Source organism: Anguilla rostrata, chromosome 15, assembly GCF_018555375.3.
Source record: "Anguilla rostrata isolate EN2019 chromosome 15, ASM1855537v3, whole genome shotgun sequence".
Classification (NCBI taxonomy): Eukaryota; Metazoa; Chordata; class Actinopteri; order Anguilliformes; family Anguillidae; genus Anguilla; species Anguilla rostrata.
The window spans coordinates 34,170,561-34,198,552 of record NC_057947.1 but is presented as its reverse complement, the minus strand read 5'-3'; the positions used below and the strand labels follow the sequence as shown (position 1 = coordinate 34,198,552).

General features: G+C 48.3%; 2 protein-coding genes, 1 long non-coding RNA gene and 2 other non-coding genes across 7 annotated transcripts in view; 2 read left to right on the top strand and 3 right to left on the bottom strand.

The window, feature by feature from the left end:
- Window positions 1-612: 612 nt before the first annotated feature.
- nop58 (NOP58 ribonucleoprotein homolog (yeast)) lies at window positions 613-7,468 on the bottom strand. Its single transcript, XM_064310546.1, has 15 exons — window positions 7,284-7,468; window positions 6,651-6,727; window positions 6,304-6,356; window positions 5,710-5,834; window positions 5,262-5,398; window positions 4,867-4,931; window positions 4,624-4,758; window positions 4,307-4,452; window positions 3,884-4,010; window positions 3,449-3,612; window positions 2,916-3,050; window positions 2,553-2,614; window positions 2,139-2,299; window positions 1,569-1,711; window positions 613-1,195 (listed from the first exon to the last, which is right to left on the bottom strand). Exons 1-15 carry the CDS (start codon window positions 7,326-7,328, stop codon window positions 1,136-1,138), a joined length of 1,635 nt encoding a protein of 544 aa, XP_064166616.1. The 5' UTR covers window positions 7,329-7,468; the 3' UTR covers window positions 613-1,135.
- LOC135241471 (small nucleolar RNA SNORD11B) lies at window positions 3,724-3,808 on the bottom strand. The gene has a single exon (XR_010326002.1). It is a non-coding gene; the product is annotated as a small nucleolar RNA SNORD11B (small nucleolar RNA).
- On the bottom strand, window positions 4,144-4,231 carry LOC135241470 (small nucleolar RNA SNORD11B). Its single transcript, XR_010326001.1, has one exon. It is a non-coding gene; the product is annotated as a small nucleolar RNA SNORD11B (small nucleolar RNA).
- Window positions 7,469-8,183: 715 nt separating the features above from the next.
- sumo1 (small ubiquitin like modifier 1) lies at window positions 8,184-11,991 on the top strand. Its single transcript, XM_064310549.1, has 5 exons — window positions 8,184-8,324; window positions 9,495-9,569; window positions 10,041-10,118; window positions 10,266-10,337; window positions 10,487-11,991. The coding sequence occupies exons 1-5, from the start codon at window positions 8,313-8,315 to the stop codon at window positions 10,553-10,555; spliced, it is 306 nt and encodes a 101-aa protein (XP_064166619.1). The 5' UTR covers window positions 8,184-8,312; the 3' UTR covers window positions 10,556-11,991.
- A 2,286-nt stretch (window positions 11,992-14,277) lies between these two features.
- The window catches only part of LOC135241120 (uncharacterized), a 71,907-nt gene continuing 58,192 nt past the window's right edge, over window positions 14,278-27,992 (top strand). For all 3 annotated transcript variants that reach the window (XR_010325891.1, XR_010325889.1, XR_010325890.1), the window contains exons 1-2: window positions 14,278-14,966; window positions 21,075-21,201. This is a non-coding gene — a long non-coding RNA (uncharacterized LOC135241120). The remainder of the gene's footprint in view (window positions 14,967-21,074; window positions 21,202-27,992) is intronic.

Below are 27,992 nucleotides of genomic sequence, written 5' to 3'. Positions count from 1 at the left end.
GATATTTGTTTCTTCGGTGGGTTAACTTCATTGATGTTGACGTGTGGTGTGCAAATTTGGCAGCACATATTTTGCACTTAAGTTTTTTTTTTTTCATTGAGCTTTTCAGAATTATTCTACACGTGCCACTCTTTTGCCAGTTGGCCAACTTATCAACTGACTGTAAGTAACATTACATTAGCCCCGCCCACCCCCTCCATTACCCATTTTAGAACAATCGCCTAGGTAACAAGTGTGATTTTTAAAACTACGATTAGTTTAACATTTGGGCGTGCTTTTGCTTGATCAACAAATTATTTACATCCCTATTCTCAACACGGCTGTCTTCACTGAACACGAGAGCCATCTTTGGGAATCTGAAACCCAGCTCCTCATTGAACACTTTCCCCTCTCAGTCTTGGCCTTATGAGACCCATACATGTTTAAATTGTCTGAATGGAACAGACTGAGGAAGACTGGATAATTAAATAATCATCTAGTTATCCGGTGCTTAACGTGTGCTTAGTTTTAATTGGGTGCGAGTCATGCAGTGTCAATGATGAGGCTCTCTGAGCAGCAGTCTCACACTGCTCATTTAGGACGCGCGATGCAGACATTAAACAATTCAAATCCTTTAAAATAAAGGCTTTTAATGCACCAAAAGACATACGGCTAATTTCGGAATTAACGTCTGTGTGTGGAAATGTACAAACATTTATTTGAAATCTAGAAGGAAAAAAAAAATATACAGTGCAGAACCGTGTGTATATACCAAGGTCGGCTTACACGTTCTTCTGGAAACTTCCGACTGATGTTCTTTGCTAATTTAATCAAGCACCTATATTACAAAAGGGAACATAAAAAATGCAGACCAGACATGATGCATGGCAATGGCAATCTTTTGATTCAGGTCAAAAGCATATGATCCTACACAAACATCCTTAAATCAGTCTTTTTTCCCCCACTGGGTGACTTGAGATTTTAAGTGGGGGGGGGGGTAATAAAACATTGTAGCTTTGTTAGCGATCGTGTACGATGAAGCCATGTGTAGAAGGTACAGTGATATCCGGGGGTCTGTTCTGCAGTTTCTGTCTTTCAGGAAGAGAACCCGGGCAGGTATAACAAAAATCTAAACAAAAAACGAAAAATTTCTCCCTCAGTCCTCTTCCTCCTCCTTGACCTTCTTTTTCTTCTTCTTTTTCTTCTTTTCTGTTGTCTGAAATAGATGAGGAATATTTTAAGTACACCTCCTGAAATTAGGTGGTGGGGGGGGGGGGGGGAATCAGTGGTTTTTCCACACATTTGCAGCAATCCTGCTGAACAGTTTTGCCATGTTATTTAACAACTGAAACATGGTTTTTAACAGCTACAGGGCAGACGGCCAATACCAGTGTTTAGCCAAAACGCAGCGGATCTTAGTCAACATGTTATGGTAACGCCTTCAGTATGTGCAACTGGTTATAATAGAGTTGACACACGCACGCTGAACGATAGACCCAAAATCCAGGAGTGAACTGGCTGCACCCCGACTGTATGGGGCACCCCGAAACGGACCACCAAATCCACAAAACCCTCCCACAGCTCCTCACCTCTTCTGCTGCGACCTCCTCTTCCTCTTCGACCTCCTCCATCACCTCCTCTGCTGCTGCCGCCTCCTCCGCCTGTCTCTTCTCTTTCTTTTTCTTCTTTTTCTTTGGAGGTTCCTCTGTCTCTTCCGCCGCTGCCTCGGGTTCTAGAGCGATCGTAAAGACATGTTTAAAAAAATAAAAAAACCACGTAAACCCTTACAGGTTTCCCTCTGACCAGTATTAAGGTTATGACTGGAGAATAATGAACTGGATTGCTGTAGACCGGTTAACTCTAGATCAGGGTTCTCTCACATCCTGGAGGCCCACAGTGTGTCTGCTGGTTCGTTGTCATGTGCTCCAGTACTTAAGTGAATTTATCCCCTTGATTGGCTAAAGAGTCCAAACGCCTCGTTTCCCAGGCCTAAACTGGCTGCTGACTTAAAGCAAAATCACAAAAACCAGCAGAATCTGTGGCCCTCATGGACTGCTCCAGGCATCCGGGTCATTATGTTTTTTTACTCTGTGTAAAATTTATTTTTAAACTACTCTGTAAAATATGAAAGTTGAGGACGGCCCAGATTCAGGACTCACCCTCGGCTGCCGCTTCCTTCTTGGGCTTCTTGGCCTTGGCTTCAGCCGGCTTGGCCTCCTCCACCTCCGCCTCGGCCTCCGGATCCACTTCCTCAAACTTCCTCTTTTTGGAGCCGGAGGGCAGCGTGGAGTCCCCGGAGGGGTCGTACACCCTGACGTCGCTGTGGGGGAGACGCAGGAGCGTTTAAACGTGCGAAACACGCACCGCGGGTGCGTCCTGCTCGTCACGGATCGCCGTCCCGGGCTGATGTAGCCCCAGTGAGAGCAGAAGCAGGCCAGGCCGGGCTGATGTAGCCCCAGTGAGAGCAGAAGCAGGCCCGGGCTGACGTAGCCCTAGTGAGAGCAGAGGCAGGCCCGGGCTGACGTAGCCCCAGTGAGAGCAGAAGCAGGCCGGGCTGCGATGGGGGAGCTCACCTCTTGTGCTGGTACTTGTCCGCTCTGGCCGTGGCTTTGCCTGTTCCACTGATGCGCCGGATCTGTTAAAGCAGGGAGGGAGCGTTCCTTAGTGTCGGCGGGACAGGCAAGAATGCACCGACGCCAACACCACATAACTCAGGTGGGTCAGAAAGCTAGCTTTAATCCAGTCAATTTAAATTCACAACTGGTGCCGGGAATAAGATTCTAAAATGCACAAATTTATATAATGCGCTGTTTCTGAACACCAATGGCAATTCATCCACTGACTTCGAACAACTTTTTGTTAAAGAACGGCCCGTGTAGAATGGGGAGGATGTGCCAGGGAGGTGTGCGTGGTGTATATGCCTCTGCGGTTCTCACCCCCTTCTCCTCCAAGTGCCGCAGTCTGGCCTCCAGCTTGGCGCGGTTCTCCACGCCCATCTCCGCGGTGGCGTCCTCCGCCAGCGCGTCGTAACGGATGGCCAGCGACGCCTTGGCGGCCAGCATCCTGGAGATCTGCGCGGAGGAGGAGAGAAGCGAACGGGGTCAGGAGCGCTTTCGCCCACTCGCCCACCCCCTCGCCCGCCCGAACTACTGCCACGTGCCCACACGAGCACTGATCACAATACACGTGAGGAAAAGCTCTTATAAACAACGTACTTCGGTTTAGCTGTGGACCTTTTGTCCATGAAGACTGAGCTTAGCCCAGTGCAGTCCTAAGTCAAGGATTCAATCGTGTACTCGTGGTGGTCAATGTAATGGCAAAAGTGGACTATTCCAGTGGATCTGTCAAGGTCAAAGGTCACTAGACTGAAGACTAATGCAAGCGAAACCAGGATGTGACATGAGACAAGATGGCCACTGATGGCGGCCGCCCACATGTTCGCTTCAAACGAGGCGGCGGCGGTCTTCACCTTGCCCTTGTTCTTGGCGGTGGTCTGTCCCACCAGGGAGGCGTGGTAAATGAGCCCGTATTTGGGGGTGTCCCGGCGAGTCTTCAGGGCCCGAAACAGGGCCTTCTCCGCGCCCAGGATCTGCACCGTGGAGGCCGGGTGCTTGGCCAAATTCAACAGAGAGCCTGCCGGAACAAAACAGGAAAACAGGGGAGACGGAGACATCCGTTAAAGCTCACCTGTACCAGCAGCACACGAAAATGAAGATCTTCCTAACAGGAAGAACCGTTACTGAAAACAAGCTCAGATGAGGTAGTGACTTAAGGACCCACAGTTGGTATTCAGGGCAGTGACATAACGTCAGCATCATCACCGCTTGTTATAGGGCGCAGGGCGTCGAGCGTGAAGACGAGGCGCGACTCGGCCCGGGACACACACACACACACACACACTCACCTGCGTGGGAGATGAGCCTGGCGCCCACCAGCTCCCCCACCATCACCGTCAGGTTGGGCGCGATGGCCATCATGCGGTTCTTCAGGTAGTCGTACAGCTGGCTGCGGTACTCCGTGATCTCGATCACCTGGACGAGGGAGGCGGCAACGTCAGCACAGGTGTGTTTGTGTGTGAGTTCAGGAAGCGGTTTTTTTAAACTGGTGGTGGTTTGAAAGGACACCAAGAGTGAAACCCAGGTGACCTCACTGCTGAGATCGCGCTGTCAGTTCAGATGAGGTAGTGACTGAAAAACCCACACGGTCATTTTTCAGGGAAGAGACTGTATAGTCATCATCATCACCACTGTCAGACGCGATCACGAGAGGCTGTGCACCGAGGCCAAATCCACTTCCGCCATTCTCCAGACTCCGCCCCCCAGCGTACCTGGTCGCACAGGTGCATGATGTTGCCGATGTCCTGCTCCGACACCTCCGTTCCCATGGAGATCTCCGCCGCCAGCTTGACCTCGGCCTCCACCTCCTCTGGCAGGATGTCGGAAAGGTCGGTGGTCGCCACGTTGGTTCGGTCACCTGGACGACGTGTCCACAGGACGAACGTTAATTAAGCAGCTCGACCCACATCATCGCCAAGAGACAGACACAGACGCGCGGGGAGGGGGACAGAGCACATGTCGAGCACAGCCGAAACAAAACTGGGGGACGGCGGCGCCCCCTGCTGGTCAGCGAGCGCTTGGCGCGTACCGAGCTTTCGCACGCTCTTGCAGTAGGCCAGGTTGTCCGTGATGATCTTGCCCAGCTCGGGGAAGTGCCAGCCGTACCACTCCCTGCAGCGCATGATGTAGTTGTTCAGCTCCTTGTCCAGGTCGTCCAGAAGGGCTGCAGGAGAGCAGGCGAGAGAGAGAGAGACAGAGAGAGAGAGCACGTTTACCACCCGCCTCTGGCCCCCGACAGTCCCCTGCTACCCACCGCTAAGACGGAACTTACAGATGGCCTGGACGATCATGGTGTCCACTTTGTCGGGGCTGAACTTGAGCTTGTATCGAGACAGGCTGGAGAGGTGACAGAAAATCAACACTTGAGGTCAACTGGGAAAGGGAACCTGCCCAACTGCTACACCAGGTACACGTTATAAATCTCTACATAAAATCTTAACTGTAGAAGAAATACCTGTCTCTATATAGTGGATTTCTAGCATCACTTCTGTTAGTGATGAAACACATAGATGTCATCCAGACATTATTAGATGATAACAGAGGGGTAGCTTGTGAGAGGATTGTAACTCACACAACTAATCACCGAGTGTGCCAGTGCGTTGTGTGTGCTGCATTATGGGGGGGGAGGGGCGGTACAGATTTTTGGGCTGGCGTCTCGGTGCCCACCTGTGTGCCAGCCCCAGGGACATGGCGCTTATCTCCCGGGGGGGCAGTCCCGTGATGAGCCCCTCCATCTGGTTCCTGATGCCCCTCATCAGCTCCGACACAGCCGGGCTGTGCACACAGCTCAGGTTCAGCTTGTCCTGCAGGGGGCAGCAAAGCACAGGGTTAGACTACGCCACCCTTTATCTAACCACAGAAGAACACGGTTTCTGCTGCAAATTGACAATTATTAGTATGAACACCCCTTAGCTAAAGTCAGTAAACTTGCGTGGTCAAAATTATTTCAAGTTATTTTGTACACTTTTTATTGTATACACAACTAGCCAATGTAGACTTGATGTGTTCTCCCCTCAAATATCTCAGTTTTAACGCTACATTTACAGTAAAGGGACAAAGACACACGACTGGTTGTTGACGGCCTCTAGCCTGCCCCCAAACTGACTCCACCTACTTTGATGACTCCGCCCAATTTGGCATCGGTGATGGCCAGCTGTTCGTGCGCCTCTTTGGCCACCACCTTCTTCAGCACTTTCTTCAGCGTCTTTCCCATTTTGCCCTCCACCAGCGCGGTGGCAGCTGTGTGAACCAGGGGAAGAGCGGCGAATCACGACAGAGAACACAAGGTACACAAAATGGCCGCAGCACCTACACCCTTCCAGTATGAAGTGATGCAATAAGCAATGCTTTCCTGAAAAATGTTTCCTCATGATTTATTTTTAGCAAGGAAAAAAGTAATACAAAGCTTGGCAGACTATGAACATGACATCTATGCACCTGCAAATGTACAAATTTTTTTCCAAAGGTGCACAAGTATTTGAGGGTTTGTTTTGCCCGCCATGCTCTCAGTGGTAGTGACAAATACTGCTGATTGACCTCACAGTTGAGTCGATCACAGACAACAGCAGCAAGGGCAAAACAATACCGAGGTCCCAAAATTGGAAGAAAAAAAAAATCTGTGGACAGAGCCTGCAGTCTGTCCAGGCCTTAAAACAGAAGTGATTCAGGCTGGTGCCACTTAAGTTACCGATGTGGAACATAACCGTACCTGCCAAGGCTTCTGTGGTATCCTGGAACTTCTCAAAATGTTTCAGTTTCACTCTGAGGGGGGTAAAATACACAAATAGTACCATCACTTAAAATAACCCCAATTCAGCACACAAAGACCCTGCTTTCAAAATAGCAACAGATCTCTATGTAATGCTACAAGTTTGGGTGATTCGAGGTGTTAACTCAACGATTTTACTACACTGATGTGCATTCTGATTGCGACAATTCTGCATGATTACAAATGTTAGCAGCTTCCACACATAGCTGTGACCGCTCACTAACGTAGGTGCAGTAGCGTTTAGCATTGATATCAAGCACTGACAACAGCGAATAAAATATGCTCACATTTTATTGGCCTTCTCGGGAGTTTCAAACTCCTTCCACAGACTGTCCACCTGCTGGACCTTCTGCTCGTCCAGCACCTGGAAGGGGGAAATGATTGAGAATTTATTTGAATTAGAAAGGCTAAATATCAGAGTCGATAGCTGTGCTGATTTCCTTGCTTACGGAACATTTACATTAAAAAAGTTAATCCAGCGTCAAAAAATACGATCAGCTTTACTTTAAACAGCTTTCCAATAAATTTTACTGTTTCACTTCGTAAAATCAGCAAGCGTTTGTCAAATCCTACAAGAAATTCATGTGCACAGTAAGAAAAATCCCAACAACGTGGTTATCAATGAGTTACAGGTAGCGGCCATGCTGCGGCATTCAAAGATCGGGCCTCGTCTGATGTGCTAACTAACTTGGCCAACTATCGATGCATTAGCCCGCAAAATAATGGTACGTTATTACAATCTTGAAAACAACAATTCCTACATTTTTGTGGACAACATATTTTGTGTCACATATTAGTGTCTGCTAACGTACAATAATGATCGCTAGCTACTCAGTAAGCCAATACAGCTAGCTAGCCAACTAGACTATATAAGTACATGTATCAATTTTTTAAATATGTTTAGATAGCTGCCTACTTACTTTGAAAATTGCATAGCCGGCCGCGGTCTCAAACAACACCAACATTTCTAATATTGGCTATTCTTCTTTTCCTATTTCTCTACAATCTTCCCCAAGTCTTCTGCTTGGGCGAATACGCAGCCTGCACGCTCCCACGAGGTACTCGCACTCTTTGCCTAGTTCATCTGAGACTGCGCAGATGGAGCACATTTCGTGACGCTTTTAACATGCCGCAAACTGACACGTGTTTCCGCCATTTCAATAAGGTCCACTTTCGTCATGCTGCACGCTATCTTATACCTTCTGAGTTTATCTCTGCGATTGTATTTTGTGAAGTCTTTTTTTTTAAATTGGAAAATCATTTGAGGCATTTGGTCTCTTCTCCCATCTTCTACTAACTTCTCCATTGTTGTAGGAAAGACACTGCTTTCCTTTTTTCTGTCTGAGATAATGAAATGCACATGATGGTAAAACTTTGTCTCACATTTGTGGACACTCCAACAGTAAAATGCAGCGTGAAGCTAGCTTGCAGATAGCAGAATCCTGAGAAGGCAAGTACCGCATTTTGACTGGACCCCTCGCTGTGACTTAAATTGTATGTGCGTAATCCACCCCCAACATACACACCATTTGTATATGTGACATGAACTTTGAAACATGTTTGATTCCCACTACCCTGAGTGAAAAATGTTTTAAAAAAATATTATCATATATTTTGCTTTGTTCTTCGGGGATTTTAGGACTGTACAATAACACATTCTTCCTGACAGAGTAACATAATTGATAGAATTTTATATTTCTTGGTGATTTCCTATGATTCATACTCCACCACAGTAGATGGCGGTATGCAACTGTAAAGCGACCGATGAGGAAGGGGAGGAACTTTCCTACGGATTGACGCGGTTTCCTGTGGAAGTCCCACCTCAAACCCAATGAGGTCAGTGTCTCTGTTTTTGTGGGGGCTGTCGACAAGAGTGGACCCTAAAGCATAAGCTAAACTTAAATAATAAAAAATACGGCTGTGATCAGGTTACACAGAAAACATACATCATGTCAGATACGGTAAGTGTGCGTTTGCTGCGTGCGAATTCACGAAGCGGGGCTAACGGGCTTCGGTGGCTAGTCAGGCCGAGTAGAATTCACAACGAGCTAGCTGGCTAGCTTTAGCTTATGTATGTCTAGTTAGCCAGCTAGCTAACGTTATCCCTTTTTTTAGGTGATTAACGACGTTTAACTAGCAACCGTCAGATTGCTAGTTAGGTTTTGAACTGTATATAATAGTCTTGCTACTAGCTAGATTCGCTTTCCAAATGAAATGTCTGTAGAGACGCTGTTTGGTCCGAGATCTTTATAGCTGAGCCAGCTAGCTTGCTGCTTCCAATCTGTACGCAACGAAACGTTACTGAATGTATTGCGTAAACTCCCTGTAACGATTTAGCTTGTTTGTTTGGTAATCGGTCAGACGTTTTTGTCTTATGTGTGTTATCCTATGACGCCAGCAATGTTACCCCTTTCTGTTTATTTGGTGTTGTTGTGTTGCGAGCCTGCTAGCTAATTACATTTAAGAGGGCAATACACAACAGGCTAGCAAGCTAAGATGTATGATAATTCAGGGACTTGTTGAGAATTCATTGGTAGCTACTACTACTACTCTTTGGCTGTCAATGAGATCATTTTTTTAAGAAGGCCTCATATCCAATGCTAGTGTCACTGGCTGGATAGCTGAGTTCGTCTGTAATGATTACCATAGACCGCTGTGTTCAGGCTGTAGCGATGTTTCAGTCTCGTTCATCTTTGGGTCTTGCTTTTATACAGTGGCGCTAACAAATGTATATTTGTATGTGCAAGCTGTCTAGGTGATCGGGATTTTACCTAAGTGATAATACTAATGTACTCTACGCGTTGTAACCGCATTTGCTCTAGATCAGGAGTGTCCAGTCTTATCCAAGAAGGGCCAGTGTGGGTGCAGGTTTTTGTTTTAGCCCAGGAGTACGGCACCTGATACTGCTTATTAAGGAATGAAGACTGTGATTAAATAGTTAAAGTAGGTGTTTTAGTGCTGGGCTAAAACAAAAACCTGCACCCACACCAGCCCTTCTCGAAAAAGATTGGACACCCTACACTAGACAAAATGTACCATGTTGGTTTGTCACATTGGGTGGGCAAAAGTATCACACAAAATGCAGCATGTTTTTCAGTGACATTTAAATCAGTTATGCCCGACTGTTGCAGGAGACAAAACCCTCAAGTCAGGATGCAGGAGACAAGAAGGACGGGGAGTACATCAAGCTGAAGGTGATTGGTCAGGTAAGAGGAAGTGGGCGGGTGCTGACAGATGTTTGTTTGTTAGGTTCCAAGGGTTGAGTGATTACAGAGTTTGGCAATGTGTAGCTTACTCTTCATGGCAGAGTATTGCTGGAGGAATTTGTTGGTGAATGAGTAGCCTACACAGGCTGAATGGCTGGTTCTTGTGCTCTGTTGTTCCTTAGATCAGATTAATAGGAATCCCAGTGGTATGGGGTTTAAAAAAAAAAAAGATGTATTTATTTTTGCCTTATTCAGACAGTGGGAGGGTAACAGATAGAGAAGGGGTGGGGTAACTGCTCAGAATGTGCTGGGGTGGGGATCAAACCCCAGCTTGTGCGGGGTAAACTCGTGCGGTTGGAGAATCCCCTGCCCCAGAGAGCGTACCACGCTCCTCTCGCTGCAGAGGGACGTTTGCCGAACTGAGTTTTCCACGCGGTACTTATCGGCCGCCCTGTTTCTGGTCTTTCCCAGGACAACAGCGAAATTCACTTCAAAGTGAAGATGACAACGCACCTAAAGAAGCTGAAGGAGTCCTATAGCCAGAGACAGGTGAGCCAGCCAGGTGACTGCAGGCCTGGATGCTGCTGCTCACTGTGTCCTCTGCGAATGCCATTATGTCAGGAAGGTGCGCTGATGAACTTCTCTGCTGCTTCTGTGTTTTGAGCCGTTTTTTTTGTGTGCTTTCGTTCTCCTCAGGGTGTTCCGATGAATTCTCTACGGTTTCTTTTTGAAGGACAGAGAATCGCAGACAACCAAACCCCGAAAGAGGTCTGTGGTCTTTCACTGGTCTCCTCGTTTCCGGCTGCAGGGGCGTGTCTTTGGGAAACTATGAGTCACGTCTGCTGCCGTGCTCTGCTAACTGTGTGTGTGTGTGTGTGAACCACACTAATCCCTTGTCCTCTTCCCCCCCCCCGCAGCTTGGAATGGAGGATGAGGACGTCATCGAAGTGTATCAGGAACAGACTGGAGGACATTGGAACAAATAGGCTTTCTGTAAAAAAAATTTTCCTTCGGTTTTTTTTAATTTTATTTTTTTAACGTATGTTTTTTCTTTAATTTTCTTTTTTTTTTTGCTTTTGTTATATGACTTCCTCTTCGTAAGATGAGGCTGAAACTCTCAGAGTCAAACTGCTGTTCCTCCAGGGTGCACGTGAGCCAGGGTGCGATGAGACGGGGGCACCAGCCCTCCCCGCTCAGGGGGCTCCACAGCGCCCTCCTAACACTCACTCTTTTCACACCAGGTTTCCTCTGCTCTGGGGATGTGTAGCGATTGGTCTGAATGCTTCCTTCATTATGAGTCACGCTGGTGTGGTTAGACATTTGAAACCGCGCTGGCTTTACAATTTGGCAAAACAATCTTGGAAATTCTGTGTGTGTGTAAACCCATCTTAGAGGCTGAAAAGATCTCAGAATCTGGCGACTAAAATGACAAAGTTGGCGAAGCCTGACGGAGTGGAGGTGTGGAAGGAAGTAGGCGCAGGCCAAGCCCCTCCCACCAATCAGAAGGCAGTATTGTGCAAAAGGAAATGAGAGATTATCTTGCTGCAGGGGAATCCCATTTACAGTAATACGTGACATTCTGCTTCAGATCTCAGTGTATTTATCAGGTTTTGTGTCCTGTCTGTGATGCAGCGTTAAAGGTTGCGGTGATGGAATGTGAGCACCTCCCCCTCCCCCCACTCCCCCGAAGAGCGCCGTGCAGCACACGCCTCCTCTGTTCCGAAAAACGACTCATTGCACAAGCGTAAGCCCCTCTGTGGCCGCGTGTGTCTGTGTGCAGGCTGAGCCCAGGCTGAAGCAGTTCAGCTGCAGTGCTTGCAGGCGACCAATAGCGTTTCAGCGCCGGTGGTGATCTCGTGAGGAAAACACCTGTCACCTCTCACCTGTCACGCAGTTGTTTTTGCACGCCTGCTGTTTAGAAACCGTGCAACGGGTTTCAGAAGCACCGCTTGGCGGTCGGCGGCGTGCGTGTCAGATACTTTGTCCCGCGTTTGGAAGTGTAAGATTTGTGTAAGACCTCGCCGAACAGGCGTTAGGTGAGAGGTGGCTCAGGGATCACAGTGGCGGTGTTACTGCTGTTCAGCGGCAGCGTGAGTGCAGGAGGGGGACCTGTTTGTCCGGTCGCCATGCCGTCTCGGCTGATTGGCTCTCTATAAATAGCTGTTCTTTCCCCCCGCGCCCTGACGTCCTGCTGCTGAGGCAATCGGGGGAAAGGAAAGGAAAGAAAAAAAAGAAAAAAAAAACAGTTGAGGAATGTTCACTTTCACCTGAGGTGTTCTCTGGGTAATGTAGTGCCCTTCCACATTCCATCCTGGTTCCTGATTCCTGATTGGATGGTTGAACCCGAATGCGTTTGGGGTGGGCGTGGTCCTTTTCGACCTTTTAGCGTGGCGACTTGCTCATCCGCACCAAAAAAAAAGAAGAAAAACTTGTGTCCATAATATTCCAAAATGGCTCTTCCTGCCTGTCCCGTTCACATTCTCCTGTAGTTGGGAGCTGTTGCGAGAACGTTGTTCAGAAACCTTGAGAATCTTCAGCCTCTGGTGTAACTGGTGTATTGTTAAAAGTGCAGAACGTCTCAGAGAAGTCCTTGCGTAAATCTTAGGCCACCTGTATATTTTGTAAACGTTTTTTTGAGTTCCTGTGTAGATTAGGCAGTGTTTTATTTATACTGGCCCCACTACCCCCAAGCTATAGCTCAAAAGATTCACAAAATCAAGTACAATTTTTTGTATGGTATATTAACGCTCCTGTTGTATAGCTACGCACTTGCCTCTGTGCTGACGACGCAGAGGCTTTGCCCCGTCTTTCTCCTCCCTCTGTCCTCTACGGAAGCAAAATGAAAGTCTGGCAAGAAGTTGAAGGGCCCTGTTTGACTCAGTATTGTGCAGATGAGCTGATTTCCATGTCATCTGGATCACTCGGTTTGTTCTCTGAGCAGATTAAATCTTGTGATCCACTTACTATAATGATCTGTGCAGATGATTATTATTCACATCACAGTAATAAATGAATAAAAGCTAGTCCCGTCTTTCTGGGCTAAACTGTGGAAGCCCTTTGATGTCTCACTGTGTTGCCGTGGAGATGACGGAACACTGTGATGGTGTCATCGTACCTGACTTTACAGACTCTTTCTGTGGAGGAAAGGTTTCTCTGAGTGGTTTGAGGCTGTAAGAGTTTTTTTTTTGTTTTGTTTTTTTCTCCCCTCGTTTTTTAAATAAAATGTGTTACAAAAGAAAAAAAATTCTCTTTGCGTTTTCGTGATATTGCAATTCTATTCGGCTGTGCCCTACTCCAAAGCTTTGGTATTCGTTTTCATACCGTATGTTCAAACAGTGCAGCGCATGTTTACAAAGACGACTCGTGTTGAGCGCCCTCTAGTGGCTGCAGGGGTGAAAAGTCTGCCGATGAGGTGCCTGGTCTGGTACAAGTTGAAGGGTACATGTGCAACAGATCACAGGTTCACAGATGCACAGCTGTTTATAAGCATGAACAAGACAGACGCGTAAATGCATACATTGAGATCTTATCCAAAACGGTTGATGTGGGCGCAGAATTTTATTTTAGCCCAGCTCTACAGCATGTGATTTAACTATTTAACTAAACACAGTCTTCAGCCAAGACCTTGATAAACAGAATCAGGTGGTGTAGTGCTGGGCTGAAAGGAAGACCTGCACCCACACCCCTGTCCTTTTCGAATAAGATCGGACCCCCCCTCGCTCTCGACAGTTTGTGCCCCAAAACATTAGGGAAGGGGGCGAGGGGGGGTCTGAACACACACACCCAAACGGCAAACGAATGTACCAGAACCTCAGCGCTGTTCCGCTGGACCTTTCCTGGGATTTATTTTCTCTGGGGTGGTTCTTTTTTTTTTTATGTAAAGAAATTTGAGGATGTGGATTTAAGGGAATCTTTTTTTCCTTCCTGTGTGTCTCTTGGCTGATCTACCTCAAGCTGAGCCCCCACCTAACCCCCCCCCCTCCAACCCCCCCATGTTGGATCGTGTCCTACATCAACTTCCTGAGACCGGCGGCTTGCTCATCCTCGTCGTCCTCCTCTTCCTCGTCCTGCTCTGCTCACGTCTGCGCCTCCCCGTGGCCGTGTGCTTGAGCTGACCCCCCCCCCCTCGCCTGTCAGAAGGAAAGAAACAAAAGAGAAGAAAAAGGGGGGGGGGGTCGTTTGGAATTTGGTGGAGGGCCGCACTTTAGAGGGGAAACTGAGAGGGAGACGAGAAGCAGAGGAGAGAGCGGGGGGGGGGGGGTGTGGTGGGGGGGGGGGGGGGATTTTGGGATGAAGCCCCAGACAGACGGGGAAAGTGATGTGCAATCAATCATAGCAGGGGAGCCTTGGCCTGTTTCCCGCGTGAGGGGAGATGGAGGGGGGGGGGGGCGGGGGGGTCTGAAACGGGACCCCAGATCAAAGCCAGCGGTGGGGTAACGCCCCCAGACGGGAGGGAAAAGGGAAGGGGGGGTGAGGGGGGGGAGGAATCGTCCAGTAACGAGGCAGGATGTTAATTAGCCCCAAAACCGTCTGTGGAGCGGTTCTGACCCGAACTGTGACTGCTGACCCGGGACCCCGCCCTGGACCTCCTGCCCCTGCCCTGTAACCTGAGCCACGGGAGGAGGAGAGGGGGAGGAGAGGAGAGAGAGGGAGGTGGGGGGAGAGAGAAGGATGACTGAGCAGACGGACGGGGGGGGGTTGGAGCACCTGGAATATCACACACCCCTGCGTTCAGTACCGCAGTGCGAACCACAAAGGGGACGTTCTTCAGAACTCTAATTCAGCCACAGATCTGCTGTCTCTCTTTATATAAACACTGCTGTGTTGCCAGGGGAGTCTTATTCTTCCATAATTGCTTCTTCACAAGGGCTTTTTTTGACATTCAGTTTTTATTTAAATAGTTTATTTTTATTTTTTTTTTTTGCAACACATGAAATACATTTGCAGATCGTTCATTGTGCCAAAAATACAGTTTATGGGATGATCCGTTTATTTTTGGGGGTGTCTGTTATTTATGGTTTCCAAGGCCAATTTTTTTTACTTTTTAAAGTTATTTTTTATTTTGTTTTTAATCCCTTGTGGAGGCTCCTGGGGGTGCAGGTTTTTTTGTTTTTGTTTTAGCCCAGCACTGCGCCACCTGATTCGGCTAATTAACTAATCATGGTCTTCAATCAGGACCTCGCTGAGTGGAATCAGGTGTGTTCGTGCTGGGCTAAGTCACAAGCCTGCTCCCACACCGGCCCTTACAGCACTGGCCCCACACAGCTCTGCCTCGGGACCAGGCTGAAGGCCCTGTCTCCTCGCCCTGCACCCTGGAGAGAACGGGCGTCTGAGTTTCACAGCCTGCAGGGAGGGACCGGAGCACGTGGCCCAGGTGCTGCAGTTACCTGTGTGCAGGTGAGTGTGAAAGCGACGATGCTCCTTCTCTCTGGATCTCTTTCGCACGGGAGACGCTGGCAGAGGAACAGGGCTCACTTTCACAGAAGCTCACGATGAATCAGTAAGGCTACAGCTCAGAGGCTCCTCCCTTCTGCCTCTCTTCTGCCCCCTTGTGGCTACAATGAGTAACATCGCCATTAGCGGCTGATAATACATGGGTCAATGGCAGTCCTATCAAAACCACTGTGCAATGTTCCTACAAAAATGTACTAATGAGTTGAAGCACAAAATGGCTGCCAACAGATGTGATTGGTCTCAGCTGTTATATATATGTAATGATTTTAATTAATATAGTTCATTTTATGATGACGTGGGACAGATATTTAAAGATGGCTGCCAGATCATGTGACCCATGCGATTTATTCCAATCTTCTCAAAATGGCAGAAAATGCAGTACGACTGACCAGGTTAAAATAAATAGAAAAAATGTATGGCAAAAGTAGTATGTGTGCAAGTTTCGGATCATTAAACTTGATGGTTAATTAAATAAGTACAATGAACTGCATAATTAAATAAGTTTTTTGTTTAGTTTTGACCACATAGAGGTGTCCTACTGGGTTCTGTAGCTGCACCATGTGATTTATGGGAATTGCGATTTATTTTCCCTGATGTGTCTGATTGTCTTCTGTGATCATGCTAAATGCCATGTGCCTCAGTGTTTATTACAGCCATTCTCATAGTAATCAGACAGCTTCCAGTCCGGTGAAACTGCCACGCTGTAGCCTACTCTGCCCCCCACCCCCCCCTTTTCATGACACTTGTTACATGTTGCCCCATCCCAGCACTTTTTGGTAATTTGTATTTGTCCTAATACTGTAGCTTATTCTTCTGCCTAGTTGGCTTTGCAGAGGTTAGATCTGAATGGTGTTCACTGTGTGAACTAAACTGTGTTCTTGGCTAGAAACAGCTGTACAAAATAAGTATTGTATCTTACTGAACCTGTGTTTAGTAGTTGCCTGTGACCATGAAATGCACTTTTTGTAGGTCGCTTTGGATAAAAGCGTCTGCCAAATAAATGTAATTAATTAATTAACTATGCCAGTGCATTGCAGTTCTGCTCTAACTCCACTAGAGGGCAGTCAAAGCACACTTGACTTCCTCGCCAAGCACAGTGTGGCCCAGTGCCACAGTGCACACTTAGACCTGCTGGACCTGCATGCCAGCACAGTAAATCAGATTGAGCTGCGAGATCGAGCTATCAGCAAGACTGTAAACAGAGAAAACTGTATACCCATGCAATCTTTCTCCTCTTTCTGTCTCCCCTTACATCGCGATATCTGCTGTCCTATATGGAAATCAGAAGGTCTTTCAAAAGAGAAGAAACGCAAAGGAATTTAATTTCAGTTTCAATGTCCCGCACTGTGATGGACCGAGGTAGCAAAGTATTATGCCCAGAAAAATGTTCAGGGTTAATTCAGCTCTACCAGAGTGCATATGCGTCCAACAGGGAGCGTGTGTACTCTGTAAGAGCTGATTTAACTCTGAACGTCTTATTGTGTAGCTGCTACTTTATATAGCTGAACACTGACGCGCATACACATATATATATATATATACTCTTTCTCGTTCTCTCTCTCTATCTTTCCCCTTCTCCCTCTTACACTCTGTTTCTCTCTCTCACTCCCCCCCCCCTCCCCCTCCTCTCTCTCATTCCCCTTGACTGTCCTACTGGGGCTCTCTGCCTCTCTCTCTCTCTCTCCCTGTTGTGCTCTCTCTCTTTTTTCTTTCCCTCTCCCTCTCTCTCTCATAATGAATAAATACTCTGAGAGTCACTGCCAGGTGTCAGGTGACACTGAGCACGTTCCGGTCCTACCTGTAAGGTATTTTTTTTGGGGGGGGGGGGGGTTGCACAGGGTTCCCTGTTTTCGTCCTGCGCCCTGCGGAATTCTGCCCGGGTGCACAGGCCTGGCCCAATTCGGGGAGGGAGGGGCCAGATTCCTCTGGATCTTCTCCAGGCGAGAGGGGTGGGGGGGGGGGGGGCCAGTTTATTTTCGGGCGCGTCTGTCTGTTTTTTAATAGTTTCCAGGACCCTTTGAAGTGCGGAGGAATGAGCGAGGGAGTGAGGTAAAGGGAGAGGAGGGAGGAGAGAGAGAGGAGAGGGAGAGGGAGGAGAGAGGAGAGGGGAGAGGAGAGAGAGGGAGGGAGAGGGAGGGAGAGAAGGAGAGGGAGGAGAGAGAGAGAGTGCGGGGGGGAGAGGAGAGGGAGAGAGAGAGAGTGCGGGGGGGAGAGGGAGGCCCTCTCTGGGCTTTCAGGCTCTGGTTACGCGGTGGTGGCGGCTCTGGTCCCACGAGGGCTGAGCTGCACTTTGTTCCACATTCTCCCCCCCCCCCCCCCCCCACGCCGTCCGCGTCTCCCCCCCCCCCCCACGCCATCCGCGTCTCCCGTGTGATCCCGTCAGCCCTCAGCCCCGCAGTCTGAGCCGTGACACGGGCTGGTCTGGGAGACGCCCCCCCCCCCCCCCCCACCCTCCTACAAAAAACAAAAACACTGACAGGGAGGTCCCAGCATAGATCTTCTGTTTGTCTTTGGATGCAAAGAGCACAACATAACTTAACTTGAGAACGAGGTCCTCACACACAGATATGCGCACACACACACACACACACACATATGCACAGACACACACACACAGGCACACACACATGCAAGCACACACACATGCATATATATGCACACACACACGCACACACACACACACACACACACATGCATATATGTGCATGCACACACACACACACACACACACACACACATATATATGCACAGGCACACAGGCACACACACACACACACACACACACACACACATGCTCACCTGCCACTTCCCTACCCCCAGTTCTCAGAGCTCAGTGTAAAAAGCGGTAATTCGTCATGTTGTAATGCTCTGAGATTAAGTGGAATAGAATGTCATTTTTCCTCTTTTTTTCATTCTGTTTTTTCGGTTCTGTAAATTAACAATTGGATCCAGATGCAGTGAGGTGGGGGTTGGGGGGGGGGGGACCCACCAACTTCCTTTTTCTGTGTATCATATTCTCTTCCCCTCTGCCCTGTACGTATGTTCAGCTCATACGCTATTCCAGGCCTGTAGAAGGCATCGTGAAGTTTATGGACGGCCATCCGTGTTGTGCTAAATGTGTCCACTAGAGGGCGCCCGAGAAAAGAATGGATAGTGGAAACTGACCCTCTTCTTCTGTGGAGGCCCTGAAAGTGACATAGAAGACACGTGTGAATATATGGGAAGACACATGATGCCTGTGACCTAGAAAGAATGTCCACATAAGAGACACATGCCAGAAGCATGTTTTGCATGGAGAACGTATGGAGACTTTGGTCCTGGAATTTTATTTTTATTTTTTGAAGATTCATAATTTCCCCTCCAGTACATCACACAATTCGAACTATTTCTCATGGTGAACACAAAACCGATGACTGATAATGGCTCACTTCATCTACGAAGGAAAGTCTTTGTAGTTAGAGGGCCACATAAACCCATCAGTTCCTCACTGTTTGTCCTAATGAATTACCTTTATTAATATCTGCAGCAAAAACTGCAAATATTTGCATTGTTAAATTGAGAAAGCATTGAAATATTGCCATGCACAAACTCTGGTCGCACAGATGCCATGGAGAGGGGCCTGTAGATGCTTTGTAGGTCTGTGTCAAAGGTCAACGGTGTCATGTGACACCTCATGACAGTCAGCTAACAAGACATTCTATACCATAGACTTCTCAGCATTAACAACGCATCATACTGAACTCCTAATCCCAGAAGGTTTGCAGTACTTTTGTTGTCCAAAGTCTGATGATCATAATCTCCTTCACGCCGCTGTTCTGTGTCAAACATACACTCGTAAAACGTGGTGTCGAGGCCCCAGAACACAGCCAAACATTTTTTAAAAGTAAACCTCAGTGTTGGGGGTTCAGACACTCAAAGCACGGGGAGGCATGAATCTCTGGGTCAGGAGCTGCAACAGGGAAACTGCAGGAGGGACGAGGGACAAAGGCCCATAAATTTAGCTCTCTGTCGCTCTCTGTCCCTCTCTGTCCCTCCCTATCGCTCTCTGTCGCTCTCTGTCCCTCTCTGTCCCTCTCTGTCCCTCCCTATTGCTCTCTGTCCCTCTCTGTCACTCTCTGTGTCTCTCTGTGCCTCTCTGTCCCTCTCTGTCCCTCTCTGTCGCTCTCTGTCCCTCTCTGTCCCTCTCTGTCGCTTTCTGTCCCTCTCTGTGCCTCTCTGTGCCTCTCTGTCCCTCTCTGTCCCTCTCTGTCGCTCTCTGTCCCTCTCTGTCCCTCTCTGTCGCTTTCTGTCCCTCTCTGTGCCTCTCTGTGCCTCTCTGTCACTCTCTGTGTCTCTCTGTGCCTCTCTGTCCCTCTCTGTATCCCTCTCTGTCACTCTCTGTCCCTCTCTGTCCCTCTCTGTCCCTCTCTGTCGCTCTCTGTCGCTCTCTGCCGCTCTCTGCCCCTCTCTGTCCCTCTCTGTCCCTCTCTGTCCCTCCCTATCGCTCTCTGTCGCTCTCTGTCCCTCTCTGTCCCTCTCTGTCCCTCCCTATTGCTCTCTGTCCCTCTCTGTCACTCTCTGTGTCTCTCTGTGCCTCTCTGTCGCTCTCTGTCGCTCTCTGTCCCTCTCTGTCCCTCTCTGTCGCTCTCTGTCCCTCTCTGTGCCTCTCTGTGCCTCTCTGTCCCTCTCTGTCCCTCTCTGTCGCTCTCTGTCCCTCTCTGTCCCTCTCTGTCGCTCTCTGTCGCCTCTGCCCTCTCTGTCCCTCTCTGTCCCTCTCTGTCGCTCTCTGTCGCTCTCTGCCCCTCTCTGTCCCTCTCTGTCGCTCTCTGTCGCTCTCTGTCCCTCTCTGCCCCTCTCTGTCCCTCTCTGTCGCTCTCTGTCCCTCTCTGTCGCTCTCTGTCGCTCTCTGTCCCTCCTGTCGCTCTCTGTCCCTCCTGTCGCTCTCTGTCGCTCTCTGTCGCTCTCGATCACGAGCTCCTCTGCGAGAATTATGGCTCGCGCGGCGCACGTCCGCCTCGAGATTCAGACGAAGCCGAGTTGATTGCTCACGTCGTTCGGTGGATTTCATCAGCCGCGGTCGGTATCCGCGGAAACGCGGAAACGCAGAGCTGACGGCGGCGCTCACGCTCTCCAGCTGCGAGCCTCGCCGCTCGCGATCCGTCAGCGGCAGTTAAACTGATGTCAGTCGCCCGTGGCGCGGCGCGCAATTAGAGACGTGTGGGTTTGAGAACGGGACCGGGCCACGAGAGTGTGTGTGGATTCCCCGGAGAGTACACACACACACACTGAGGTCTGGCAGCGAAAGCTGCTCCTTCACCCTGACCCTAAAATCCCACCAATCGGCAGCGTCCTCGCTCCGATTAAAGCGTCTGTGAGCACATGCTGTGTTTGTGACACGCTTGAGTCTCCAACCTGGAGTTGCAGTGTAATTTTAGCAATTAAAAAAAAAAAAAAACATTTGTGATTTAAATCTAATCCAAGAAAAGTCAAAATGATTTCTGTTTTTTTTTTTACATGAGGGCAATCCCCTTACTAAAGCTGAGCTCAACGAGGACCAACACAGGATGTGCAGTATTTGAGCTTTTGCAAGCAAAGGAAGTTTAAAAAGTTCTTCTGATTTCCTGTGTTTCCTCAGGCACCATGTCAGAAAATAATCTGATAGGAATGACCTTTCGCCAAAAAACGTTAAATCTAAATAGTCCTCACACAGATGGGTTTCTCCTCAAGTACTGGGACCTTAGGTGGAAGAGGGTCTGGAATGCGTGTGAGTCTGGAAAAGCAGGGCTTCTTCAGACTCTGTGCGACAGCTTCAAATGGAGCAGCCCAAGGCTTTTTTTCAGTCTAGCTTATGGAATTTATTTAGATTTCATACTAAATTTGAGCTCAGATCTGAAATGTAACTGCTAATGTTCGTGCGCATTAATGAATATTCGTACATCATGCACACGCATGTTTTTATCTATAAATCACTGATGACTGGAAATTTGTGCGTGTAGAAATGAGCTCAATTTCTCTACCCTGCGAAACTTTAGCAGTGAATGCTGACTTATTGTGTCTCCTTTTCCCACTCAGCTACTTCATGGCCAAGAGCTACAACTGAACATCGCAAGCAAGCAAAGGAAAAGAAGCCTTACGTCTGCAATGCAGCTGACCAACCACTAGGGGCAGTGTGTGCGCATGGTCTTCACCCTGCTTGGAGGTAAGCATCTTTTCATGACAAGTTTTAATTATTTAATTCATTCATTCATTTATTTATTTTGACATCAAGTTCAACTCTTTAAAAATCGCACTGATGTGGTTTACATTGTACACACAATTTATGATCAAATATATGCGTACAAACGTTTATAGAGGAGGCCCAAGTCAAAATGATTTGAGCTTATGAGAATGTTCAAGTTCCATATGCATGACAGTAGTGTATCAGATTACCAGGAAACAATAAAAATATTGTTGATCATTTTCAATTCCTACCATTTTTTTTTAACGTATCCCACATGCAGTTATGGGATTCCCAGAATTGCCAGGAATGACCTTTAACAAAATAATTATCACTTAAAAGCAATGGAAATAAAAATAATTTCTCAGACGTCTCTTCCACAAGCAAATACGTGTCATTTTTGACACCATGCATCCATCTAGACAAATTATGTTCAGATTAAATGTCACTTCATTTCGGTAAAATCGTGAAGCACGGTCACCGTTTAGAAGCTACGCACCTCAGACACACATTTCCTTTCTTGCGGTTGCGCCTTTTCAAAAAAAAAAAAAAAAAAGACTTCACAAGGTGTGGACCACACTAAAGAAAACACTCTCAGAGTAAAACTTGTAAGTATTAATGCGCAGTGACAGGGAGCTGGATGATGTTGGATTTCCTGGGACGGCTGAGGGAACGGTTGGCAGATGTGATGCATTAGGCTTGGGGTGTCGTGCCAGCGCTCTGTGGGTGTGCGGCAAAGCTGGAGACCGGCGGGGTCCCGGCGTCCCGGGACGATAAAAAACGCGTTTGGGACGAGCCAAAATCGTTCCCCTGGCACGCCTCCGGGGCGGTTAAAACGGTTTCTCGGGACGGCGGTGTGTAACTAAAAGTTAGTCTGGAGCCCTGATACGGTGGTGTTCTGACTCCCCCCCCCCCCCCCCCCCCTGGAGTGGAGGGGATGATGATGATGATGATGAGGAAGAATGTGAGAACTCAGTGAGATGTCAGATCATATTGGCTTCCACTGGGTGGCGAGAACTGAGATGTAGTACTCTCTCCCGAACTTGATTTTTATGAACTCCATCAATTATGCAATAAACGATGGGTTCCATTTCTGGGTTCCATTTCTCAGTCATAGTTGATAGTCCAGCTCATATGGAGCGTAATTCTGTGCTGTCAGTGTGTTCGTGTGGCGTTTCAAAATAAGAGTCCTGAGGCCATGCCGAACAGGATGGAGCGGTTGTTCCTGCGTAGCGGGTCGCTCTGTGTTTGGGTGTAATACCTGCCCTCTCCACTGGGAGTCTCGTTCATGTTGCGCTCCATTGGGACTGATGAATGAGGGCTTTTCACCGGGGGGGTGGGGGTGAGAGGCGGAGGGGGGGGGGTGAGATTTCTGGGTTGATAAACTAGAAGACGCCGCAGCAGCTGGACTGTGTGCTGCTCCGCCACGGGCATTATGAGCCCCTCCCCAGCCCTGTGTTTGGGGTAAGGGGGGGGGGGGGGGCAGGGTTTGAGAGCCATCTCACAGGATGTTCTGTGCGCTCACCCAGGTACAGTGTACAGGTGTGCGCTGACCTGAACCTGGCTGTCCCTCTCACTACCCCCCACCCCCCCAAAACCCACAACTCCATAACCCTGCCCCCAGGGGGACAGAGGGGGTCACAGGAAATGTTCACAGGACTACCCTGATCTCTGTGACCTCGTCGCCATGGCAACTCTCCTGAAGAAACCAGAGCTGTTTACTTACCGATTACTTCACACACACACCTGAACAGCCGACCCAAACGATACGGTACATCCAAGAAGACACCACCTCAGCAAATACAAACGTCTTTTGGTTTTTTAGTGTCTTTTGCAACTGGCATATATACAATAATAATAATAGATTACATTCATGTGGTGTCCTCAAAAATTATTTGCACGTTTTATGAAGATCAGGAAAGCTGTATAAAATAAAGTACAGATAATAAACTGTATTGTCTTCTCAAAAAATTTGGTTCAAAAAAAGTTTTCCAAAAAAAAAAAGTGTTGCATTTATTCACACCCTGATAATTCTTTAAAGCATAAAATCCAGGCAGATCGTTTTGCAGCGACGTTTGGGCCTACAGTACCAGTCACAAATTCCAAATGGGTGTGAAAATTGGACAGTAAAGTCAGTGAATGTAGAAACACAGCCTGTTACAGCTTTAATCCCCTTTAAAATGCCATTTTTCAGACGCGTTGTGTTCAGATTGAACTCATTCGAAGGTCGCTTTGGGTTTACTGTTTGTCTTTCCTTTGTGATGTGGCTTGTTTGAAAACAATGAGTCAGTCCATTGAGGTAACACTATACACTGCAGGGGGAGGGGTGCAGTTTAACCATATACTGTACTTTCACACTCTCTCGCACACGTAGACCACAACCTCACCGAGTGCGCACGCACGCACACACACACACACACACACGCACACACACATGCATGCACACACACACACACAAACACAGAAACGCACACACACACACACGCACGCACACAACATACGCACACTCACACAGACATGCACACACACACACACACACACATACACACACGCACACACACACACACACACACGCACACACATGCACACACACACGCGCGCACACACACATGCATGCACACACACACACAAACACAGAAACGCACACACACACATGCACGCACACAGAAATGCACACAACATACGCACACTCACACATCACACACACACACACACACACAGACATGCACACCCACACACACGCACACACACACGCAACACACACACACACACACACACACACACACCACAACAGCACACCAAACACACACACAGTCAGCACAGAGAAACGCACACCTACAGCAACCACACACACCAGATGACACCACATCGCGACGCAGGTTAAACAATGCATCCACATAACACAACACGCAGACGAGTGCAGCCACACACCACACCTCGCACACGAACCCACTCACCGAGCGCACGCACGCACACACACACCACACACGCACCACACACACACGCAACACACACAAGACATGCACACACACACACACACAACAACGCACAACACACACACATCGCACACACACACACTGCACACAACACACACACAACTACGCACACACACACAGACATGCATACACACTCACTCACACACACACACTCACGTGCACACACACTCACACTCACTCACACACACACACACATGCACACACACCACTCACACACACACACATGCGCACACACGCGCGACACACACACACACACAAACGCTGTGTGGGTGAATCGGGACACAGCCTCTGTACCTCAGAAACGCTCTGATGCTCTCTCTCTAAATCGGGGGGGGGGGGTTTCTCTTAAAGAGTCTTTATTTAGAAAGTGTCAGTTACGGAGGAGGCCCCTCATTTTGGGGGAGGGGAAGGGATGAGGAGGAGGAGGAGGAGGAGGAGGAGGAGGGGGAGGGGTCCGGTTTCTGGTTCCTGACGAATGACAGTGTAAAGGAAATGGGGCAGGGAGAGAGGTCAGGTTGAGAGAGCGCAGTTCCTGTCAGTCAGCAAACTCCAGGGCTGGGATTAGGGCCCAGCCCAGGGGAGGGGGGGGGGGAGGACAGAGGAGGGGTGGAGAAGGGGTCCGGTTTCTCAGTTTGGGTCTGGGATACCTCACCACAGCAAAACACAACCAGCTGTGGAGCAGCCAGGACAGAGAGAGAGAGAGGGGGGGAGGGGGAAGTATATCATGCGTGAGAGCACGTTAGTGTGTGCGTTTGTTTGTGTATGTGTCTAGGATACATGCCTGCATGCCACACACACATGTGCATACATACATACCTGTGTGCATTTGAGCCCAGACGTGTGACGTCACACCGTGGTAATTGTGCGAGACTTAATTTTGATACAGCTTTTTGTTCCATGTGCACACACATCTGAACTTTTAATACTACGCTGATGTACATGCTGACGTGGGACTACAATAAACACCAACAGCAACAAAAACAGCATTTCTGCCTTTATGCAATTAAGCTAATTGGTGACTAAAGGCCACCAGCGAGGGGACCGTGAGACTTCGAGGCTAACAGATCAGAAGGCTGTGTAGGGGGTGGAACGCCGTTAAAGGACTTGGATTTGTGCGTTTCATAAAAATAATTTTAATCGAGGAGCAATGGGGAGGAATTTTTCAAAAAACCGTTTGTGTATTTTAACTGTTTGTTTGTTCAGTTGGAATCCTCTCGGCAAAATTCAGAATAGCATGCGACTAAATAATAACGACAGTAATGCAGTTGAGAATAAATTCCGTTTTGGAAAGCCAGAAGGGTGTGTGTGTGTGTGTGTGTGTGTGTCGCTGTGTGCATGCATGTGTGTGTGCATGTGCGTCTGTGTCTATATCTGTGGGTGTGTGCGTGTGTGTGGGTGCATGTGCGTCTGTATGTTTGTGTGCGTGTGCGCGTGTGTGCATGTGCGTGTGTAAGTATAAGTGTATAGTGTGTGTGTGTGTGTGCGTGCGTGCGTGTGTGTGTGTGTGAGTATAAGTGTATAGTGTGTGTGTGTGTGTGTCTGCATGCGTGTGTGTGTATTGGCGTGTGTGTGTCTGCAGAGTGCTGGGTGAACACAGCCCGCCTCTCTGACGCAGTGAATAAGCGGCTCTTGGAGATGCTGGTGTGAACCTGAGGAGAGGGGCAGTCTGGGATAGCTCCCAGATTCCTGATCTTGGAGGAAACGCCGTACTGGACAGCACCAGAGGAGGTTCTGGGCGTTCTGATCTGCGTTCGGCTGGTAGAAGCCGGGGAAGGGACCTCACAGCCTTTTCGCCATTGTTTAGTTTTTGTTTTTTTGGGCCCGTGACTCATTCGAAAGGAAAAATGTTACGGCTTGTGCCAGACCTGATGTAGAGAGAGATTTGATTCCAGGCACAAGCACACCACCGACATTGTGTTTCTTCAGCGTTCGTTCGGAGTGGAATCAAACAGGGACACGTACGCCAGGAGAAAATGGCGTCTGTCGTAATCTCACGATCTCTTCCAAACCACAAGAGCCTTTTCTCCGAGACCGAGTGCTGAAAACCCCTTTTCGACCGAGCGTTCCAACTGACATTACTCGCGCCCAGTGTGCACACCAACGCTAAGCATGTCTTCACTCGAAAACACAAAATTCCCAGGGAGAAATAATGCTGGAATATAGACGTCTTGTGGAAATCTAGTTTGAGAGACATTGTGACATAAACGGACCAGGTCAGGGGTGTCCTCTCTTATCCAAAAAGGGGCTGGTGTGGGTGCAGGTTTTTGTGTTAGCCCAACACTCAAGACATGTGATTCTACCTCTCAAGGTCTTGACTGGTGACCCACAGTTAGTTAATCAGTTGAATCAGGTGCTGTAGTGCTGGTCTAAAGCAAGAACCCGCACCCACACCGACCCTTTTTGGCTAATGTGGGACACCCCTTTGTAACCAAATGTAGCTGGGTTTTTACCCAAACGCCTAAACAACATTTCACCGACTTTTATCCAAAAAAAAAAAAACGTTCAACGGGTTAACTCTCTCCCTTAAAATGTCACTGTTTTTAAAATTCACTTTCTAGTCTGGGTCAAAGTAAATGCTGGCACATCAAGACTGCACTGGAGAGGTCCCAGGCAGAACTTCACAAGAGTAATGATCTTGGGAGTCTCTTGTCCTGGAAAATCCTTGCGTCCAATTATGGAGACAAACTGCTCCCTTTCATGAAGACCCTAAAGAGCTAAATGGGTAAAGAGGAGGACTAGAGATAGAAAAGATGCAAATCTCACTCTCGAGACGAGAGGGATGGAGGACTTGTACTGGAGCCAGTCAGAGAAGTCGAGCAGAATGAAGATCGTAAGAGCACTTCACTTAAAGCCTGCGAGAAGACTGTCTACAACCTTCAAGAGGAAGTTGTAAGATTTTCCAAAGCCTGAATAAAGTGTTTCCTATAGTTTGAGAATGACAACTTTGCATTCAGGTGTGACGCATATGGAGGAGTTTCACCTTGGGCACGATATAGATCCTTTATGTGACGCTGTATGCTAGAGGCCCTGTTAGCATCTAAAGGTGCACACCTGAGTTACCTGTATAGTCTCAAGGCAGACATCCCACTTCTCCTGGAAGTTCTGTGAGTCTCCTGCCTTGAAGCCGAGCTCTTGCAAGTCTGCAAATGGAATAAAACGAGCTCTCAAGGAGTAGTTTTATGTTTTTTTCTGCCGGGACTCTCTTACTAAGATACTCAAGTTTTGCAAGCTGTTCCCCATCATCACTGATATGCTTTGATGTTGTCGTTACCCAGCACACCTTGCATGGCTCCCTAAATCCATCTGACCCTGTGGCGTTGGCAGAGACACGCTGTGTTCCTGGGGTGTCCTAGGCCCACCCAGTTTTTGACTGGTGCACCCCACAAAACGGAGGTTAGGGCTCATATGATTCCTGACACCCAACCCCTTACCCCTGGTCTGTGATGGTCAGTCCCAACCCACCCCTCCCCTAAATTTCTCCAGTACACCAGACTTGAGGATGTCTAACTGAAGAAATTCAGATTGGGCACCTCCTCAAAATGGGAAAAAAAAACGCCACCAACATTAAAGCCGGATATTGTGCAGGTGTAGTGCTGTGTTTAGTGGTTTATGGGTCATGTATAACCAACATGCCTTTGGGTATCCCCACAAAAGGCCACAGCCCAACTCAGTCTGGTTGAAAGGCTGAATTTACCGGAAGTTTTTAATTGATTTTATTTCTTCTGACAACCGAGCTTTACCAGAACGAGGATGACCGAAGATTGATCTCTTGAAGTC